The following is a 16,479-nucleotide window of genomic DNA, read 5'->3' on the forward strand; positions in this document are numbered from 1 at the left end:
AACAACCCAGCTCAGCGCAATAATATGCGAAGATTGTTTCACATTTTATCTGCCCCATCTAGTCATCACTTTAAATCCGACGAGTAAAGTATGCGCGGGCAAGGCAATTATGGACGGCGACGGACATGAGCGAACGAACAGCGATCCCGCACGCAATCCCGCGCGCGCGTGTGTGTGTGTGTGTTTGTTTGGTTCGTTTTCTACTTTGACCTGACTATTTAAAGACCCATCATTTGGCATTCCACACAGGCTGTCACCACCACCGGGCGGCGGCCGGGGCTTCAAACGTGACATAATGGCGTCTCATGTGATCCATCAATTTTTGCGGTTTGGAGGCACCACTTTTTTTTCACGCACAGCGCCGCTGCCACGCTCAGCGATTGTCCAAAGCGATGGAGACTGCTTTATAAGAACGTGTTGTATCTCTCTCTTTCTCCCTTTCGCTCGTTCTATTTTGACCACACAATCCACGCACAGAAGCGATTTATTTCCCCGCCGCAAACGGAAGGCCGGAGGGCTTTAATTCGTGATTGCGAAATTATGTCACCCCAGGCTGGGAAGGTGGACGGGCAAATCGTCGTTGCGTCGCTTTTCTCTAAGTCCGGTTTAGGGGTGGGCGGCGAGCCCACTTAAATCCTCCCCTGTGACAAGACAGCGCCCGTGGTTGGGGCTTCGATTGGGGCCCTCTTTATCCAGCCGGGCGAGTGGTGCTAGCAAGTGGTGCCTTACCAACGAAAAGGGACCACTTTTGTCTGATTGAAATAATATCGAGCAAGGTCTTTCGGTGAAGGTGTGTGTGTGTGTGTGCGAGTGGAGATGAAATGAAAGTTCCACAATAGCAGAACAAGCCAACCAGAGCCGCCGGTAGCCCGAAGGGAAAGTCATTGCCGAGTTCTTACAACAAAAAGCGCAGCTCGGCTCATGCTGGTCCCAGCGGAACAATGATTGTGGGTTTGTGTGTGTGTGTACCGAGCGGGCCTCATAATAAATCTCCATAATTTTATGTCAAACTTTTAATGCTGGCCCATTTAATTTGTCCAAAAAGCGGAGCACCAGGCCCTTGCGAACAACGGCGAAAGTTTGTCACTATAAGACAGGGGTGTAGTGGAATGAGCTCTACAGCCTTCGCGTTCCAACGCACGGCGAGCTGCTTGATGGGTAGCAGAGTAGCTCTTCGTTGCTGTTGTTGTTTTGTCCCAAAGCCCATTTTCACTCGCTGGCACAGCTGTGACGTTACCGCGTTACATGCCCACGGTCTGCGGCGTACTTGGAATGGATTACGCAGTGGAGGGTTGTATTTTTTTTTTTGCTTTTATTATTCGCTGTAAAGCACACACCCGACAAGTGATTGTGTTTTTCGAGTGCTGTTGGTTAGCGCCTCCTTTCTTCCCCCCTCCCCCACTGCGCCTTTGGATGCGGAATGATGAAGCGGATGAAAACTTTTGCTCACAGAAACGGAAACTACAACGCACTTTCCACGATGGATGGAGCGCCTCTACCGACTGGTCATTCAGCCAGTGAGGGAATGGAAAGCGGTGAAAATTGAACCAGGCAAAGAAAGTGTAACACCGTGCTGCTGTGCTGCTGAAAATGCGCCCGAGCAGGTGGCTTAATTAGTTCGGCAAATAACAATGCTCGCGCGCTGCTTCCCTTTCCCTTTCCATTCCAACCCTCCGGCTCCGCTGAGCAGGGATGGAGCACACTCGTTGATTTATTGTTTACTTTCGCCCCGCGTGGTTTTCTTTTCCCAGCACGCAGGGGAGAACTTTTAACGAGACCACACACACACACCCACAGACACACACCGACCGTGATCGTTGTTCCGTTCTTCGGTTGCGCGCTTGTTTGTTCTTCCGCATTTGATTCCGGCGGGCGCGCGTTTTTTGTTGTGAACAAATAGAGATATGCTTCATTTTTCCGGGGCGCGAGATGATTTTGAAGTTGTTTAAAACACACGCTCCACACAGACACCGTGTGGACGGTCTGTTTAATGTTTGTATCATCGTGCTGTTCATTCCCTCTGGTGCTCGGGGAGAAGTGGCGGCAAAAACTGCGCACAAACTTTATTTAGATGTAGCGAAAGCAAAAACGCACAGAAAGCACACACACAATACGCGCGAATTTTATCCGCGCGTTAATTAATAAGAGCATCTGACAGCGTGACGGACAAGCCCATCAATATTCCGCATCCAATTACGGAGAAATTGGCTCAGAAGGTTCGTTTAAATTTGTATGTTAAGCAAGGAGCCCCGTGCCCGATGGAGGCGCCCGGTGGATTGATTGACCAAACGTTGCGCGAATCGCTCGAAAAATAATGATCGATATAAATTATGCGTTCGTGTGCTTATTTCAGTTGCCACCATAAAGTGGCCCTCTAAGAATGAGTGATTTAAATATGAAGAAAATTGTAGAGAATGCGTCAAAAAATGCAATAAAAATGTGATAAATAAATACGGTGCGCTTAAAAACGTGCTGCTCTCAAAAAGCTTCTGTATCGATGAAACACGATCTCGCGCAGCAAATGATGATGGATAAATAAGCTGCGGTGGGATTAATGGCCTACCCTTACACCCCCCGGTGTGACTATACCAGATGGCCCTCTAATGTTACGTTCCATTCGACACCCCACAGTACAGAGTTTGTCACAAATAAATAAAAACGAACCCTCCGTGTATGGTACAGTGGGCGCAATTGCCGACCAATCAGCAATCTGATTGACCGATTGGCATGGGCGCCTGGGATGGAAGTAAATGGAAAGCGAAATGATTTGTCAATATTGTTTGTAGCGAGGGCCTTACGGTGGCAGGATGGAAGGGAAAGCTAACAAGAAACAAATGCAGGGCCAGAAAGCGAGAAAGAGAGTGTGTGACTGTGGAGGTTGTTTTACTTGTGGAGGTTTTTTTTTGCAGGACGTACGATTAACGATCCCTCATAAGATTTGATGTCATTTTAAAGTGTGGAATTAAAGTGAGCTTGTCAAATGTGAGCAAAAATTGCTGTTTATTTAGTTTCATGGGTGAATGGAGTGTAAATTGTCAAGCTCAGCCTAACAGCTTTGATGACGCATTATACATGAGATGAGTTAATGAAAAATCTAAGAGAATGGATAGTACATTTAGCTACAGTTAAACAAAACAGGGTAATTAAAGCCACAGTTAGAAAACAATCTAGTTTTATTCAGTATCATACTTTGTAGTTTAAAATGCAATATAGAAGGTATCTAATAAATAGCATTTGCTTTTAGGATTGTGATACAACCTGACAAGAAGCCTAAAGGTATGCAATTCGCATACAAATTCTACCAATTAAAGGCAGCTGACAACTTTAAAAATCCTTTTAAAATCAAAAGTTGTTAGAGATAAAACAAGTAATCCAATTTAAAAATCAATTGTTTGCTTCTCATCTTTTAGTCTTAGTTTTCGTTCGTTTTCGTTCTTGTGTTTCGTTCTCGTCTGTAGTTATTCGGTTTTCCTCTGTTGTTTGTGTTACATTTCGAGCTACTACTATTTGTTCTCATTACATACGTAATGTGTTCGTTACAAAACCGCTTAAACGCTTTACTGCATTTATATTAATAAGCTCTTTCTAAAAAACAAAACGACACAAAAGTAAACCAAAATTTTACATTCCATTCCAAACGAAAAAAAAACTCATAAGAGACACTACCCACGCGCTTACACTCCACACTCCATAACCACGATTGGCGCAACACAAAAATCGGTGGATAGTGCGCGAGTTTGCTCGTTTGCTACCTTTCCTGCCGTACAGTACGCTAACCACTTTTCCGTTTTCTTCTCACCTCGACGATGCAACACGAACCCGCCTCCGCAGGGCAATGCCGCCAACTCGTCGGAAACATCGATGGCCACGCAGCCGGGCGGTTCGGTGACGTCGCGGGCGGCCTCGGAAAGCCGATCGGGACCACCGGGTTCGAGCAGTGGCAGCGTACCGATCCACCAGAATCCTACCGCAACCGGGGCCAAATTCCGACACGGGCTGCTGCAGCTGATGATCCACACGATCGACCCGCTGCACGATGGTAAGTGCCGTGCCGTGCCGATGGCTCCTGTATGTATGCTCGTTCATTCACGGTCATTCACCACCACGCCACCCTTCCCACACACACCCACACACTCACTCACACAATCACAGCTCCTCTCGTCCTCAGCATCATGCCCTTTTGGTTCCCCTTTCCGCTCCTACACTCATACCATACCAAGTCATTAATCCTTGATGTAAAGTACAACACAATATGGATCTCTAGAGATCTGCTTGCTGTATAAAGCGAATAAAGACATGCTCACTAATACACGTTAGAGTGTTGGATATGGTTTTTCGTTGTGTTTTTTCTTTTTGTGTTACTAGCTGTTTCACGTTTTACACACACACACACACACGCGCGCGCCAACAGAGCTGACGAGAAGAAGCTACCGCGGCACTGCGCTGTTTTCTGTCTGTCGCAAATGGTTTAATTTGTGTTTATATGTACTTTAACCTCGCTCCCCTCCCACTCACTCACACACACATAAACGCGCGAGGGGAGCTTTTCCTGTGCTTTTCCAAGGCTGTGTTTTTGTTTCCATTTGTTTGGCAGGCGTTTTAAGTACGCTTTTCATCACTGCTGCATAAAACCACGCAAATATGTTAAAGTGCACGACAGCAGGCCCTTCGTAGGCTTGCCGTCCCGTTCCGTTTATGAGCTTAAGTTAATGATTTAACCTCACATCATGAAACATCACCCGCCCCCACCCCTCACCCCACGAAACGCTCACTCACACTCATTTAATGTGCGCCTTCACTTTCGTCCATTTCTGCGCTCTGTGATGCTTTTATGTAAGCTGTGTCTCTGTTTTTTTTTTTGGTTCGCTATCTTTCTCTTCATTTTCCTTTTCCCACCTTTTCCCGCTTATAGTTTGCTCCGTCAGCAGACATCTTTTTTCTGCCACAAAAGCAGTTTCATTACCATTTGGTGAAATCATTAATAATCTTCTCGTCACACCACACATTAACCAACATCGCTTGCATAAAAATGAAGAAGAGGCATACATCACCACCACCAACCCATCATCACCCTTCATCACATTCACCTCTCACAGGCGCAAGCAACGAAGCATACGTTACGAACGAAGCTCCAGCGTGCTGTCATTTTTCTAGCCCCTTTCGCGGAAGCTCGCAGCAAAGCAGCAACGAGAACCGTCTAACGTTTGCTTCGCGTGCCTTGCCATATTCCATATATGTTCTGTGCAATGGTTTTGCGCTCGGACAGTGCGTGGACTGCAGTGAGGTTTGTAGCACGAAGCCTGCAAGCCCGCTCGCCACCGTGCCGTGCGAGCGGAAAACCATCGTAGGTCATAGTTTAAGTACATTTGAAGATTAATATGTTTGCCATTTATGATTAAATGGAGTAGAAAGTTGCGTTTGCGGTTTGCGTTGATTGTTAGACGTAGTGTGTCGTTAATCATTTCGATTGGCATAGGCGAATGTGCAATATGATTTGTATCTAAGGCAAATAAAACAAGCGTGAAGAGAAACGAAACAATGTCGCGTCGGTTAACAGAGAACAAAAACACGCTTAAGTAAATGAAATTAGCTTTGGAAATAAACAAAAATACGAAGGCGACAACACCAGCATTAGCGAGAGCGAGAAACAAGCTGCTCCCCAAATGAGTAAAAATGACATAAATCAGCACAAAAACGATCGTGTTCGGGAATAAAATGATACCAAAAATTGATTAAATTAATTACAATACACGCTCGTAAGCGTTATCAGTTCAGTTTTTCATTCCTTTGGCTTTGCTTTGGCTTTTGGGAGGATGATTTGACCTTCAGCAAAACAACTGTTAGCGACTGTTCCGTTCTTGATTGTGTTTAATCTGTTCGAAGCTGGACGATCTGTCTTTACTGTGCGTTTATCATGCTTTATGTAAATAATAACACTTTCGTTGCTTTATTATTCATCATCTCATTTTAATGTGTTTTCGTCTCCACCACCACGTCATATGTCGGCAAAGGGGTTCGAAAAATTGCAAGCAAATTGCTAATTACGCGCCAAATTGTTGACACATTTTGATTTTTCCCGGCAATTCCCGGTGATTTATTTCAGCAAAGCGGTGGCATAAAACATTAATGGCCACTCTGCAAAAGCGGGTTCGATTCTGTTTTGGCCAACCCTGCCCATATTGTACCCGTGTGTGACCTCCTGTGTTAAATGTTTAATGCAAATTAAAGCAACCGATACACATACCCACGGTAACGAGTTCCTTTTCCAAAATGGTTCCATGTCCAAAATGGTGAAATGTGCGCAAAGGAAAATTGATATTTCGTTAGTATATTTTTCCCTTCATTACACCAACACACACACACACACACACACACACACACACACACACACCGAGACGGGTACAATCGGATCAATTTGTCGGCCTGTGGTTTGGTGTGGATTCGATTCCATCGTCGTCGTTCCACGGGCGGCACCACATTACGCCAAAAACCGCCAAAAACGCCACTGTGTGCCAAGTCATCTCCCACGGCATGGCCCGGTGCTCAAATCCGGTGTCCTTTTGCTTTCATTACTGTGTTTGTGAGGCTCATACTACCACTCCACCCTCCCTCCCTAGTCTGGCACTACCTGCATTCACCCGCAAACAGGAGGAAGCAATAAAAAATTCAATACTTGCCATGTCAACCTACAATTAATCTTTTGCGCACCGCGGTTACGATTGTGTCCCGGGGCCACTGTCCTCGCCGCCGCACGTGTGGGTGTGTGTGTGTGTGTGTCCAGTGCTTCTGTGGAGTGTTTTCCTCTTCTTCGCACAGATTGTCTCATTTAACGGGCAGGGCAATCCTTTTGTTTGCGGGACCCCGTTTGGACCCCGATGGGCGGGCACACTGATTGACCTCCAACTCATTATTTGTACACATTTTTGTGTTTCGTAGAGGTTTTTTTTTGTTTTGCTGCTGTTTGCACCACTCGACGATGGCCACTTAATATTCGTTACGAAAAATTAGTCACTTCACGACAGCATGGACAGCGGGAGCATTGGGTTGGGCAATTTGATGAAGGAGCTTTTGTTAATTAGCTCTTTATTGACACGCAATTTCTATAAAAAGATTTGGATTCTTTAATCGCTTTTAGAAAGGGGAGTTTTTTTTCTTTCAATAACTACTTTTAAAAAGAGTGTCATGAGCAAACGACTTCTTAAAAAATCTAAACTATCCTAGAAACTCATCCACGTAATCTCGGTTAATGGTTTCTATCCATTTCCTTAAGCCACAATTTTCAAGCCACCAACCGACTCGATCTACATCTATGCCGCGAAACGGCAGAAGGAAACGTTGCATAAAATACTTAAAATAATCACTGAAGCAACAACTCAGCCCCGCAAAGCTTCCGGACGTGCATTCGTGCACACGGTTCGAAACGGTTAGTGCTGCTCACCGACACAGACACACACACACATACAAAAAACCTTAAGTGTGACGAACACAAGAACACTGGGTAAACAGTTCCATTAAAAACCGAAAGAACCGATGGCAAAGCGCAAAACGACAGCGGCCATTACTGGTGGCCGGTCGGTGTTGTGCAAAATGGTTATGAGTGTGTAAGCATTTGCACACAGCCATTGTTCACCCGGCTTTCACCATCGCCACACATTTCAGTGCATTTCTGCATTGGCAGTGGAGAGCAAAGAGTGTGTGTGTGAGTTTGTTTGTGCGCCGAAAGTGCGCCGATATGCACGTCACTGCCATTTTGCTGCGTGAAGGATGTTTGGCACGTGGCATGGCAGTTCGACTGTATGACGCAAAGCGGACATACAGAAGTAGACTAGCAGACCAGATGGTATGCACTGGGATGACAGTTTTAAATTTCATACACTTCACGTACGTTGATAGCGCTGCAGGATGGAAAAGAGCTTTTAATTGAGGTTTTTAAAAATGCACCAAAACTGGCAGCAGTTGTTCAAGCAATGGAATGGAATATGTCGCTTTTTCTACAATATTTAAACAAATTTGCTATTTTAATCGAATACATAAACTCATCCTTTATTAACCCTTTCGACTACGGAGTGCATCCATCGGTGGGTGCCAGCACCCACCGAAAAGCGCCATCTTTTATTCATTCGAGCAAGAATGTAAATGGATCCATTTATGTAGCTACTGCTTGTGGCCCACACTGGCTAATGGAGGATACGTGATCTTGGTCGGTGGATTGCGCTGAAGCCGTTCACGTGTTCGAGCTACAAAATTCAAATAAGGCCTGGCGTAACACCGGAGCCACCGTTTTACCCGACACGGACACTTCCGGTGTAACGTTGCAACGCACGTATCGGGCGCATGTGTTTTCGTTGGCTTCCGTTACAAACTTTTCGCTGCTCGGCCAACACACACAAAAGCTCACTGCGAAAGTGCGAGTGCCCACTCACTATTCCTAACGTCCATCACGCTCCCAAACTAATACAAAAAAAAGAAACGCCCGTTCATACCGTACCGCCCCGAAATGGGTAATTGTGTCGAGGGAAACTTTTCCAAGCGCTAATTGCAACGGGCCATCGGGCTGAGCGCAACTTGCAATGTGTTTATGCACAATGTTCCACCCGAACGGTGGCGGAAATGATGTAAGGGAACCTCCAAAAGCACACAGAACAAAAAAAACACACACACACAGCATTATGATTTAGCAAGCCGCGGGGAACAAGCGCACAAACTAATAATGACATATTGGAGTGGCGCAAAGTTTGTCTAATTTGTTCTGAGCTCGTGTGTATGCTTCCTTAATTTAATTTTAATTTTAATGCTACAGTCGCTCGCCAAAACCGACGGTCAAATCAGCTGCCACACTAGCAAGAATGCTGTACAGTGCTGTACATAAAAGTGTAAAACAACCGGCAAATATGTTAGTTTTTGTTTAAAATTGAACTGTTATTTGTTGAAAGCTGTTACTGTGATGGTAGTGTTGTTCCGTTCAGCGTTAATTGTATGTTTAATGTTAGAGATACCTTGTTACATGTTCAATGTACATCCTGGTGTAAAAGCTACTGCAAAGCCAGAATTAAACTGTATTTTATTTAATGTAAAAGACATTGCGTAAAACAGTAAACAAAAAAGCGCTTGTTTCTCCACTCGCTATCGCTCGCCCTGTTCTGTCCTGTTTCCTTCTCTGTTTCTTTCTGTGTCTTTTTCTTCGTTTCTCTCGCTCTCTGTCTCTTCCTCTATCTCTATTTCTCTCTATCTGTCTGTCTATGAAAATTTCCGTCTCTACAAAACACTGTCCGTGTCACAAACACAACACACACTGTTCGTGTAGCGTCGCCGCCGCCGCCATCGCCACCGCAGACTCACAGAATAAAGCAAAAACAAAAACGAAACAAAGAAAACCGATCCTGTCAAAATTTGTTGCAGAAATTTAATCCATAATTGGCAAATTACCATACTAACATTACGTAATAACATAATAAAAGATCCCGTTCCAGGTAAAGTCGATGAAAAGGCGACGCAGCTGCACGCGATCGCATCGCTGAAGGTGCTGCTGGACGCCACCAAGCCGCAGCGGGGCGCAGCGACCTCGTCCGCGGCGAACCATGTTAAAATTAATCTAAAAGAAACCACCTTAGCTAGCGATCGTCCAAATGGAAATATAGATACAACAATTGATTCGGTAAGTACTCACGGATGGCGACAGCCAAATGGGGCAGGCGACAAAAGCCAATTGGCCAGAGAGAGAGAAACATTAAACCATTTGTAGCTTGGGTCGGGGTAAAATGTTCGCAATTTATAATCGATTAACAACCAATCAGCGTATCCCACACACGTTACCATGGCGAGTGGGGATCGCCGGTTCTTCACTCGGCTCAGCTGGGAAAGTCCAGTGTCCAATTTTCCAGTCCAATCCTGTACCGCGCTTTGAAACGGCGGAACCTGTACGCCCTGCAGGCAAGCACTAAAACAAAACGGGCATAATCCGGAATTGGTCCGTCCAGCACAGCACGACAACACGTCAGTCAGTGTGTGTGCTTTTCCTTCCTTTTTCCCTGCCCACCGGTGTAAAATGGGGAAAACCGGCTGACCATCACGGGAATGGAAGGCGAAACAAAACCCCTTTTTCCCGTGCTCGGAACTCGATTAGTCCTGAGGCCAATTTCAATTTCAAACCCGTCTCTGACCGACTCTGGGGAATGCATTGCATTCCTGTGCTGCTGTTGCTTCTCTCTTCTCTCTCCCTCTCTCTCTATCTCCCGCTGGTCGGTGGAAACTTGCCAGACGGGCCCGCTCTACAAGAGAAGCGAGCGGGTTGATACCCCGTCCGGCACAAAACGGTAGTAGCTGGAATGCCGTCTATTTATAGTCACGGCACAAAACCGCAAACGACGACGACGTCACCGGCTCGAATGCGAAAAGAGGTTTCGCTTACGAGAACGGCCGGCTCGAAACCGTACCGGTGTGCCTGTGCTGGCTCGTTGCCCATCGGAATGAGCTGGTTTTGATTGACAACTATCTGACGACTCTCCGGGGCGGCTACGGCCTTCGGTGTGGTTTCCGGTAGTTTGCATGGAGCGGCCCCGTTGGCCCCATCGCACTGGCAAAGCAACTGTTGCCGACTCGCCGTTGGACGGAGCACGGCCTGATGAATATTGCATGCGGCGTTTTGTGCAAAACGTGAGCGCATGGAAATTGAAACCCATTTTTGCCATTTACCATTTGCCGTACCGAGTGGTGACCGGCGGCAGTGTATGCAGTGGAGGTGAGAGAGAGAGAGAGGCAGAGGGAGGTGGCGTTCAACACCGCTTTCAAAACCCGGGACTAACGTGCCGGCAGATATATTTTATGCGCGAAAGATGGATAAACTGTGTCTAGTTTTGAATAAATGTTTGCACAAGCGTGGGCTTCGGGGCAGGGGTTTTCCCGCACCGATCGATTGGAAAACTTCCGTGATCTGTCTTTGCATCCACTGCAGAAAAAGAGGAACAGTTTCCAGGTATGGACGTGCTAGCGATGATGATGATGATTATGATGATGATGATGGTGTGGGATAGCGCATACCTGCACACGGAGGCGTTTTGGGGTTCAATATGAATGAATGTTAGGCAAAGTAGCGAACGTAATTCGAAATGGATGTGTTGAAAATTAATTTAAACCCAAGTTGGTCGGCAGGCGGGAGTGCTCTAGTGCCCAAGCGTACAGGGCAATTCTAACGGCTGTCATATAAACGTCATTCCTGTTTAACAATTAAAAGGAAGGGAAAACTCCAATTTTGTTCCTTAATGCTTCTAATAAACATGTCATGCAATTCAAGAGGCACTAAAACTACTTCATGTCAAATTAAGTCGACTTTGTTAGTCGATTCACAAGTCTTTAAGAATTCTCTTAGAGGGCGCTACTGTTCCAGTTTGCTCTGAGTATATTTGCAGCTTGTGCTCAAGGCTCGCTATTGTACTCCTCTCAAACAATCGGCTGGAAATAGTTTCTTTCCCTAAGCCCCAAGGCACTCTACACTTGGGCCTATTTCAATATTTCATTATATGCATCGCATTGCTAGAAAAGCCTCTTCCGGAACATCTAAAGAATTCCAAACGATTGCCATCCTCTCCTTCAACAACCACCAGCCGTGCCACCCGGGGTGCAGCTCATGCAAGTATGATTCAAACAAACGTTTGCGACAATCGATGCCAGCAGGCCTGTCATCGGTTGTGCCATTTGATGCCACCTTCGAATTCAATCGAGCTAAAATGAATCGGGCAGCAAACGCTTTGGCGAAAGATATTTACTTTCGAGTGCACCCTGCCGTGCCGCAACCGGGCAGGGTGGGCAATCGCTTTCCGCAAATTGATTTGAGTCAACTTCCACTTCCGAATCCTGCAAACCCAACATGAATCAAATGCGGCGCTTTGTTCGCTTCTGGCAGGGTTCCAACATTTCCACAGGAGCTCCAGGAGCTCCAGCACACAGTTCTGAGTTCAGCTGGGAAGCAAGTGCCCGTATGGCTGCACACACATACACACACATAAACACTTTCGGGTTTCAAGTTTCTTCAAGATTTGTGAGCTGTCTGTCTGCCCGGTTTGGCAGCAAATACTTTCCGTCCGTTTTTGGAAGACCATTTGTCTAGCGTAAACACACACACAATGCGGTAAGGGAAGGGTACATGAAGAACCCGGGGAGGAAAGTGTGATAACAAAAAATACATCCCACATTGCTCCCCCCTCATTCCCCTTGTTTCGCTCTGTTTGCATACCCCGTAGAGCTCATTTTTCTTCGCCGTACTTGAAATACAATCCCTGTCAGGCATCAACATCAGTTTTTGCTTCGGTCGATGGGATTTAGAAAACATTGCTTGTCTTCACCGCCAGCGCCAGCGAAACCAGTCATGTAAGACTGTCAGACTGTTACAGCCATTCACTTGCTCGAATTTGCTAATCGAGTGCCTGATGTCCACGTAGCTGATGGACCCCTCAAACCGTTGAGGCTGAGGATCCAACGGTGATGAGAGATTTGAAAATGGCGATATGCAAATTCGATTCTGGGTCGTGCTGTTCCAAACGGAGGTGTCCCAAACATTTTCCCAAGCCCGAAAAAGCGTGATAGCGTGTGTTGTCATAAAGCGGCAACCCATCAACGGACACGGAAGAGAAGAGTCACTCAACGTTTATCTAGATGCGGCTCGATGTTAGATGATTATTGATATGATTCTCTCATCATAGTGCTCGTTTGCAGAGCCATCTCGCCTCCATTCCAAGCTATGGTCTTTCCGGGGTTTTTTCCATTCCTTTTTCCCGCTCTGAAGTCCTTAAAGCAGAGTGTTTGACACAGCATCACAGCACACAAAGAAGAGCGCTGCCGAATGGGTTTCCCATCCAGTGGCAACCTCAAATCGTACTTTCGCCGTCGAACAGTCTCTTATCGAAAACACACCGAAAAACAATACCGAATCGCACAAACATTGCGAACGGTTTTCGGGTCCTGTAAATTGACTCTCCCGGAATGCCTTCCCCTCCCCATCCGCCCGAGAAATTCGATCTGAGGGGTCGTTTGTGTTGAGACAAATGTAATGCGCTTTCGAAAAAGGGACACTAGAAGCCGAAACCAAACAATGCTACAAACACATTTGATGTTTGCGTGCGATAAGCGATGGGAAGCAATGTACGAACCGGCACGTTTTCGGCTTAGGATGAAAACGCAAAACCACTTCAGCGCCTTCTATCCTTATTGACCTATTGACGAATTCATTTATAGTATCAGTGTTGTTGGGATAAGGCAGACTTCCAACTCTTCATCGCCCCTGGTACTTCCCAGGGCTTACGAATGGCAATAATTGATGGTAATTTGGATCCTCCATGTCTTGGCTCCAGATAGCCAACGGATAGGCATAGCTCTCTGTGTGAGCGGGAACGTATCCCGTTTTTAGTGCGTATTGCGTATCCAAAGTTACAGCATTAGTGCCGGTTGGTTGAGCCCGCGCGGGAAAGGGTAAATGAACCCTGACGGAATAATAATCAAACGCGCTGCTGCTCCGCAGAAGACGTTTGCCCCCATGTAAGTGTGGCGTCTTCGGTTCGGCGATACACGCTTACATACTGTTTGGATCGCTTGGGAAGCTTTCAAGGATGTGTGCGGAGAGGCTAGCCACGCGAGTGGTAGAGTGGAAAAATCACGTGGGCATGAAATAAATCCATTAACCCATTTCTAGCAAATTGCAGAGCGCTCAACCGGGGAAGTTGTGTGTATGGGGGTGTCTGTTCCGAGCAAAATAACGTGCGCAGGGCACATAAACATTAATGTACCAGTTACACAATTAAGTCTTCAATGCAATTGCGAACGTATTCCAATAACACAGCAACGAAAAGATAACCTTTAAAAGTTGGACTTTCAGCCGAGGAAAAAAAACTACATTTCCATGCTTCGTACGCTCTGTTTTCTCATTGATTGTAATCATTCAAATTTCTCACGATTACAACACAGAGCCCAGAAAGCGACCAGAAACACCACCAGGTCCTTGAACTTTCTGACTAATCGTTTCACCAAAAATATCCCCCAATTCATGGTTACACCATAGTTTCCCTCTGCTCGTACGTTTCTCTCCCCCCCCCCCCCTTCTATTCACCACCCATTCTGGGAATGCCGGGAAAAAAGGTCAACCGAACGAACTTTTTTCAAGGGCAAAGCTCTTTCCCAGCGCCCGAGCGGGGAGGGAAGACCGTTAAAGAGGAAGCTTTCCCGAGAGCGGAGAGCTTGTCAAATCGTTTATTGCGCACTCTGTCACACGTACTGCTGCGTGCTTCCCAGTCAAAGTGACACGTACGATTGTCTTCCCCGGGTTACGATGGCAACATCGCGGTGTGTGCGTGTGCCACGATGTAAGTGCGCGTGTGTGTGTGTGTGTGTTAGAAACGATGTATTTTTAATAGCGAGCTTTTACGTTCGGTCTCTTCTCGAAGCAATATGAGAGAGTAGGTGTGTGTGTGTGTGCATGGGTTTGAAACTTCCGAGACGGACGTTTAGCGCATCCTTTCCGGAAGCTGGAAGAAGGTTAATAGATAAAGATGCTGGTTGACCTTGGTGAAGCACGCTGTTTGGGGCGCGCTTTCTTCTGAAACTAGGGAAACACACACACTTACACAAACGGGAGCTCATTTAGATCAAGAGACGATACACATTAATAGATGCAAGAGGTACCACCATCACCTAACTCATTCATGCCTTTCTCATGTTTTGCAGGGTAACGAATTAGAGGAGGAACCACCAGAAGCACTGAGCATGTCGTGGCCAAAGGGTGCTAGGAAACGAATAACCTACCTACTAGTAGCTCCAATTATCTTTCCCCTGTACCTAACACTTCCCGACACCAGAACACCGAGGGGCAAGCGGTTCTTCCCCATCACCTTCATCGGATCGATCGTGTGGATCGCCGTCTACTCGTATCTGATGGTGTGGTGGGCCACCGTCGTCGGCGAAACCTCGCGAATACCGCCCGAGGTAAGACCGATCCTGCCGATCCTGGTCACGGCACCAACCAAATTGAACCATCACAAAATTATTCACACTCTCGCGCTTCAACTTTGCAGGTGATGGGACTGACATTTTTAGCAGCAGGTACCTCCATTCCTGATCTGATCACCTCTGTGATTGTGGCACGCAAGGGCTTCGGCGATATGGCGGTGTCCAGTTCCGTCGGCAGCAACATCTTCGACGTAACAGTCGGGTAAGCTGGGCTGGGAAGGCTGTGCCTCCGCGCTACATTCTGCGACTCCAACATTCACTTTATCTTTATCTTTTTGCTCCCGCAGCCTTCCAATTCCGTGGCTCATGTACGGAATGATCTACGGCCAGCCGGTGGAGGTGAACTCCGTCGGCATGGTGTGTTCGATCACGATCCTGTTCTTAATGTTACTGTTCGTCGTCATGTCGATAGCTTGCTTCCGCTGGCGAATGAACAAAGGCCTGGGCTTCACCATGTTTTTGCTGTACTTCGCGTTCGTTGCCGTGTCGCTTATGTTCGAGTATGACGTGATAGTGTGTCCATTCTAAAAACCAGTTCTCGTACACACGCACACAAAAGACAAGAAGAGGGAAAAGAAGGTACCACTGAAACATATAACTAGTGTATGCAAGCTCGTAAAGCAATCGTTACAATAATAATGCTGATACGGTGATGTTGGTGGCGTGGGACAATCCGATCCACACACACACACATACACACAAACAGACAAACACACAATCATACACACACATATATACGAAAACAGACACCACCAGAAAGCAAAACCACGTGGTGATGGAGTTGTCCGACACAGGTTTGGCCGCATCGCTTCACTTCCTGCTCTGTATGCGCATTGAGATCTGACAGATTAGTATCTTTAAAAGCAAACACTCTAAGCTCGATAAAATCGTCATACAATGGCAATGAGAAGAGTGTAGATTGAGAGAGAGGGAGAGAGAGAGGGTGTGTGTGTGTAAAAGCTACAGTGATACAGCATAACAAAAAGGCTTAGCAGATAAGTAACCAAAACAAACAAAACAACCAACCTTTTTAATCGAACCGCATTGTGGCAAAGGGGTTTTCAAAACATCAAAATCATAGCACACACAACTAGATAAACTGAGCAAGCGTAATGAAATTAATAAAATAAAAGCATCTAGCAGGATAGCGTGGAACGATGGGAAAGTAATAAGTAAACGAAGGTAAACGAATCGAACCATCGGAAGGAGGAGAACTAAAAACATCTAAACCAAATCTATTAAGCAAACATCTTTCATTTAAAACTTTTAAACTCCTGTTCTATATTCGCATCTATAGTATCGAATCTATAAGAATCAAAAAAACACAAACGTTGTATTTAACGAACATAGGAACATAACAAAAGGACAAAACACATACAAAAACACACACATACACACAAACAAACGCATTTTAAATTATAACCAACAAACACAACAATGGAAAACAAAAGCGAAGAAGATGCAAATCTAAATGGGTGATCGAATGAT

General features: G+C 46.1%; 1 protein-coding gene across 6 annotated transcripts in view; it reads left to right on the forward strand.

Annotated features, from left to right (window-relative positions):
- LOC120955194 (sodium/potassium/calcium exchanger Nckx30C) overlaps positions 1 to 16,386 on the forward strand; it is a 65,626-nt gene extending 49,240 nt beyond the window's left edge. For 5 of the 6 annotated variants that reach the window (XM_040375804.2, XM_040375800.2, XM_040375799.2 and 2 more), the window contains exons 4-8: positions 3,832 to 4,039; positions 9,459 to 9,655; positions 14,710 to 14,967; positions 15,057 to 15,193; positions 15,279 to 16,386. In XM_040375804.2, the coding sequence (XP_040231738.2) occupies positions 3,832 to 4,039; positions 9,459 to 9,655; positions 14,710 to 14,967; positions 15,057 to 15,193; positions 15,279 to 15,519 (1,041 nt within the window). In that variant the 3' untranslated portion in view covers positions 15,520 to 16,386. The remainder of the gene's footprint in view (positions 1 to 3,831; positions 4,040 to 9,458; positions 9,656 to 14,709; positions 14,968 to 15,056; positions 15,194 to 15,278) is intronic. The other variant, XM_040375803.2, reaches the window with a different exon arrangement.
- The last annotated feature ends 93 nt before the right edge of the window (positions 16,387 to 16,479 follow it).

This window comes from Anopheles coluzzii, chromosome 3, assembly GCF_943734685.1.
Source record: "Anopheles coluzzii chromosome 3, AcolN3, whole genome shotgun sequence".
Taxonomy (NCBI): Eukaryota; Metazoa; Arthropoda; class Insecta; order Diptera; family Culicidae; genus Anopheles; species Anopheles coluzzii.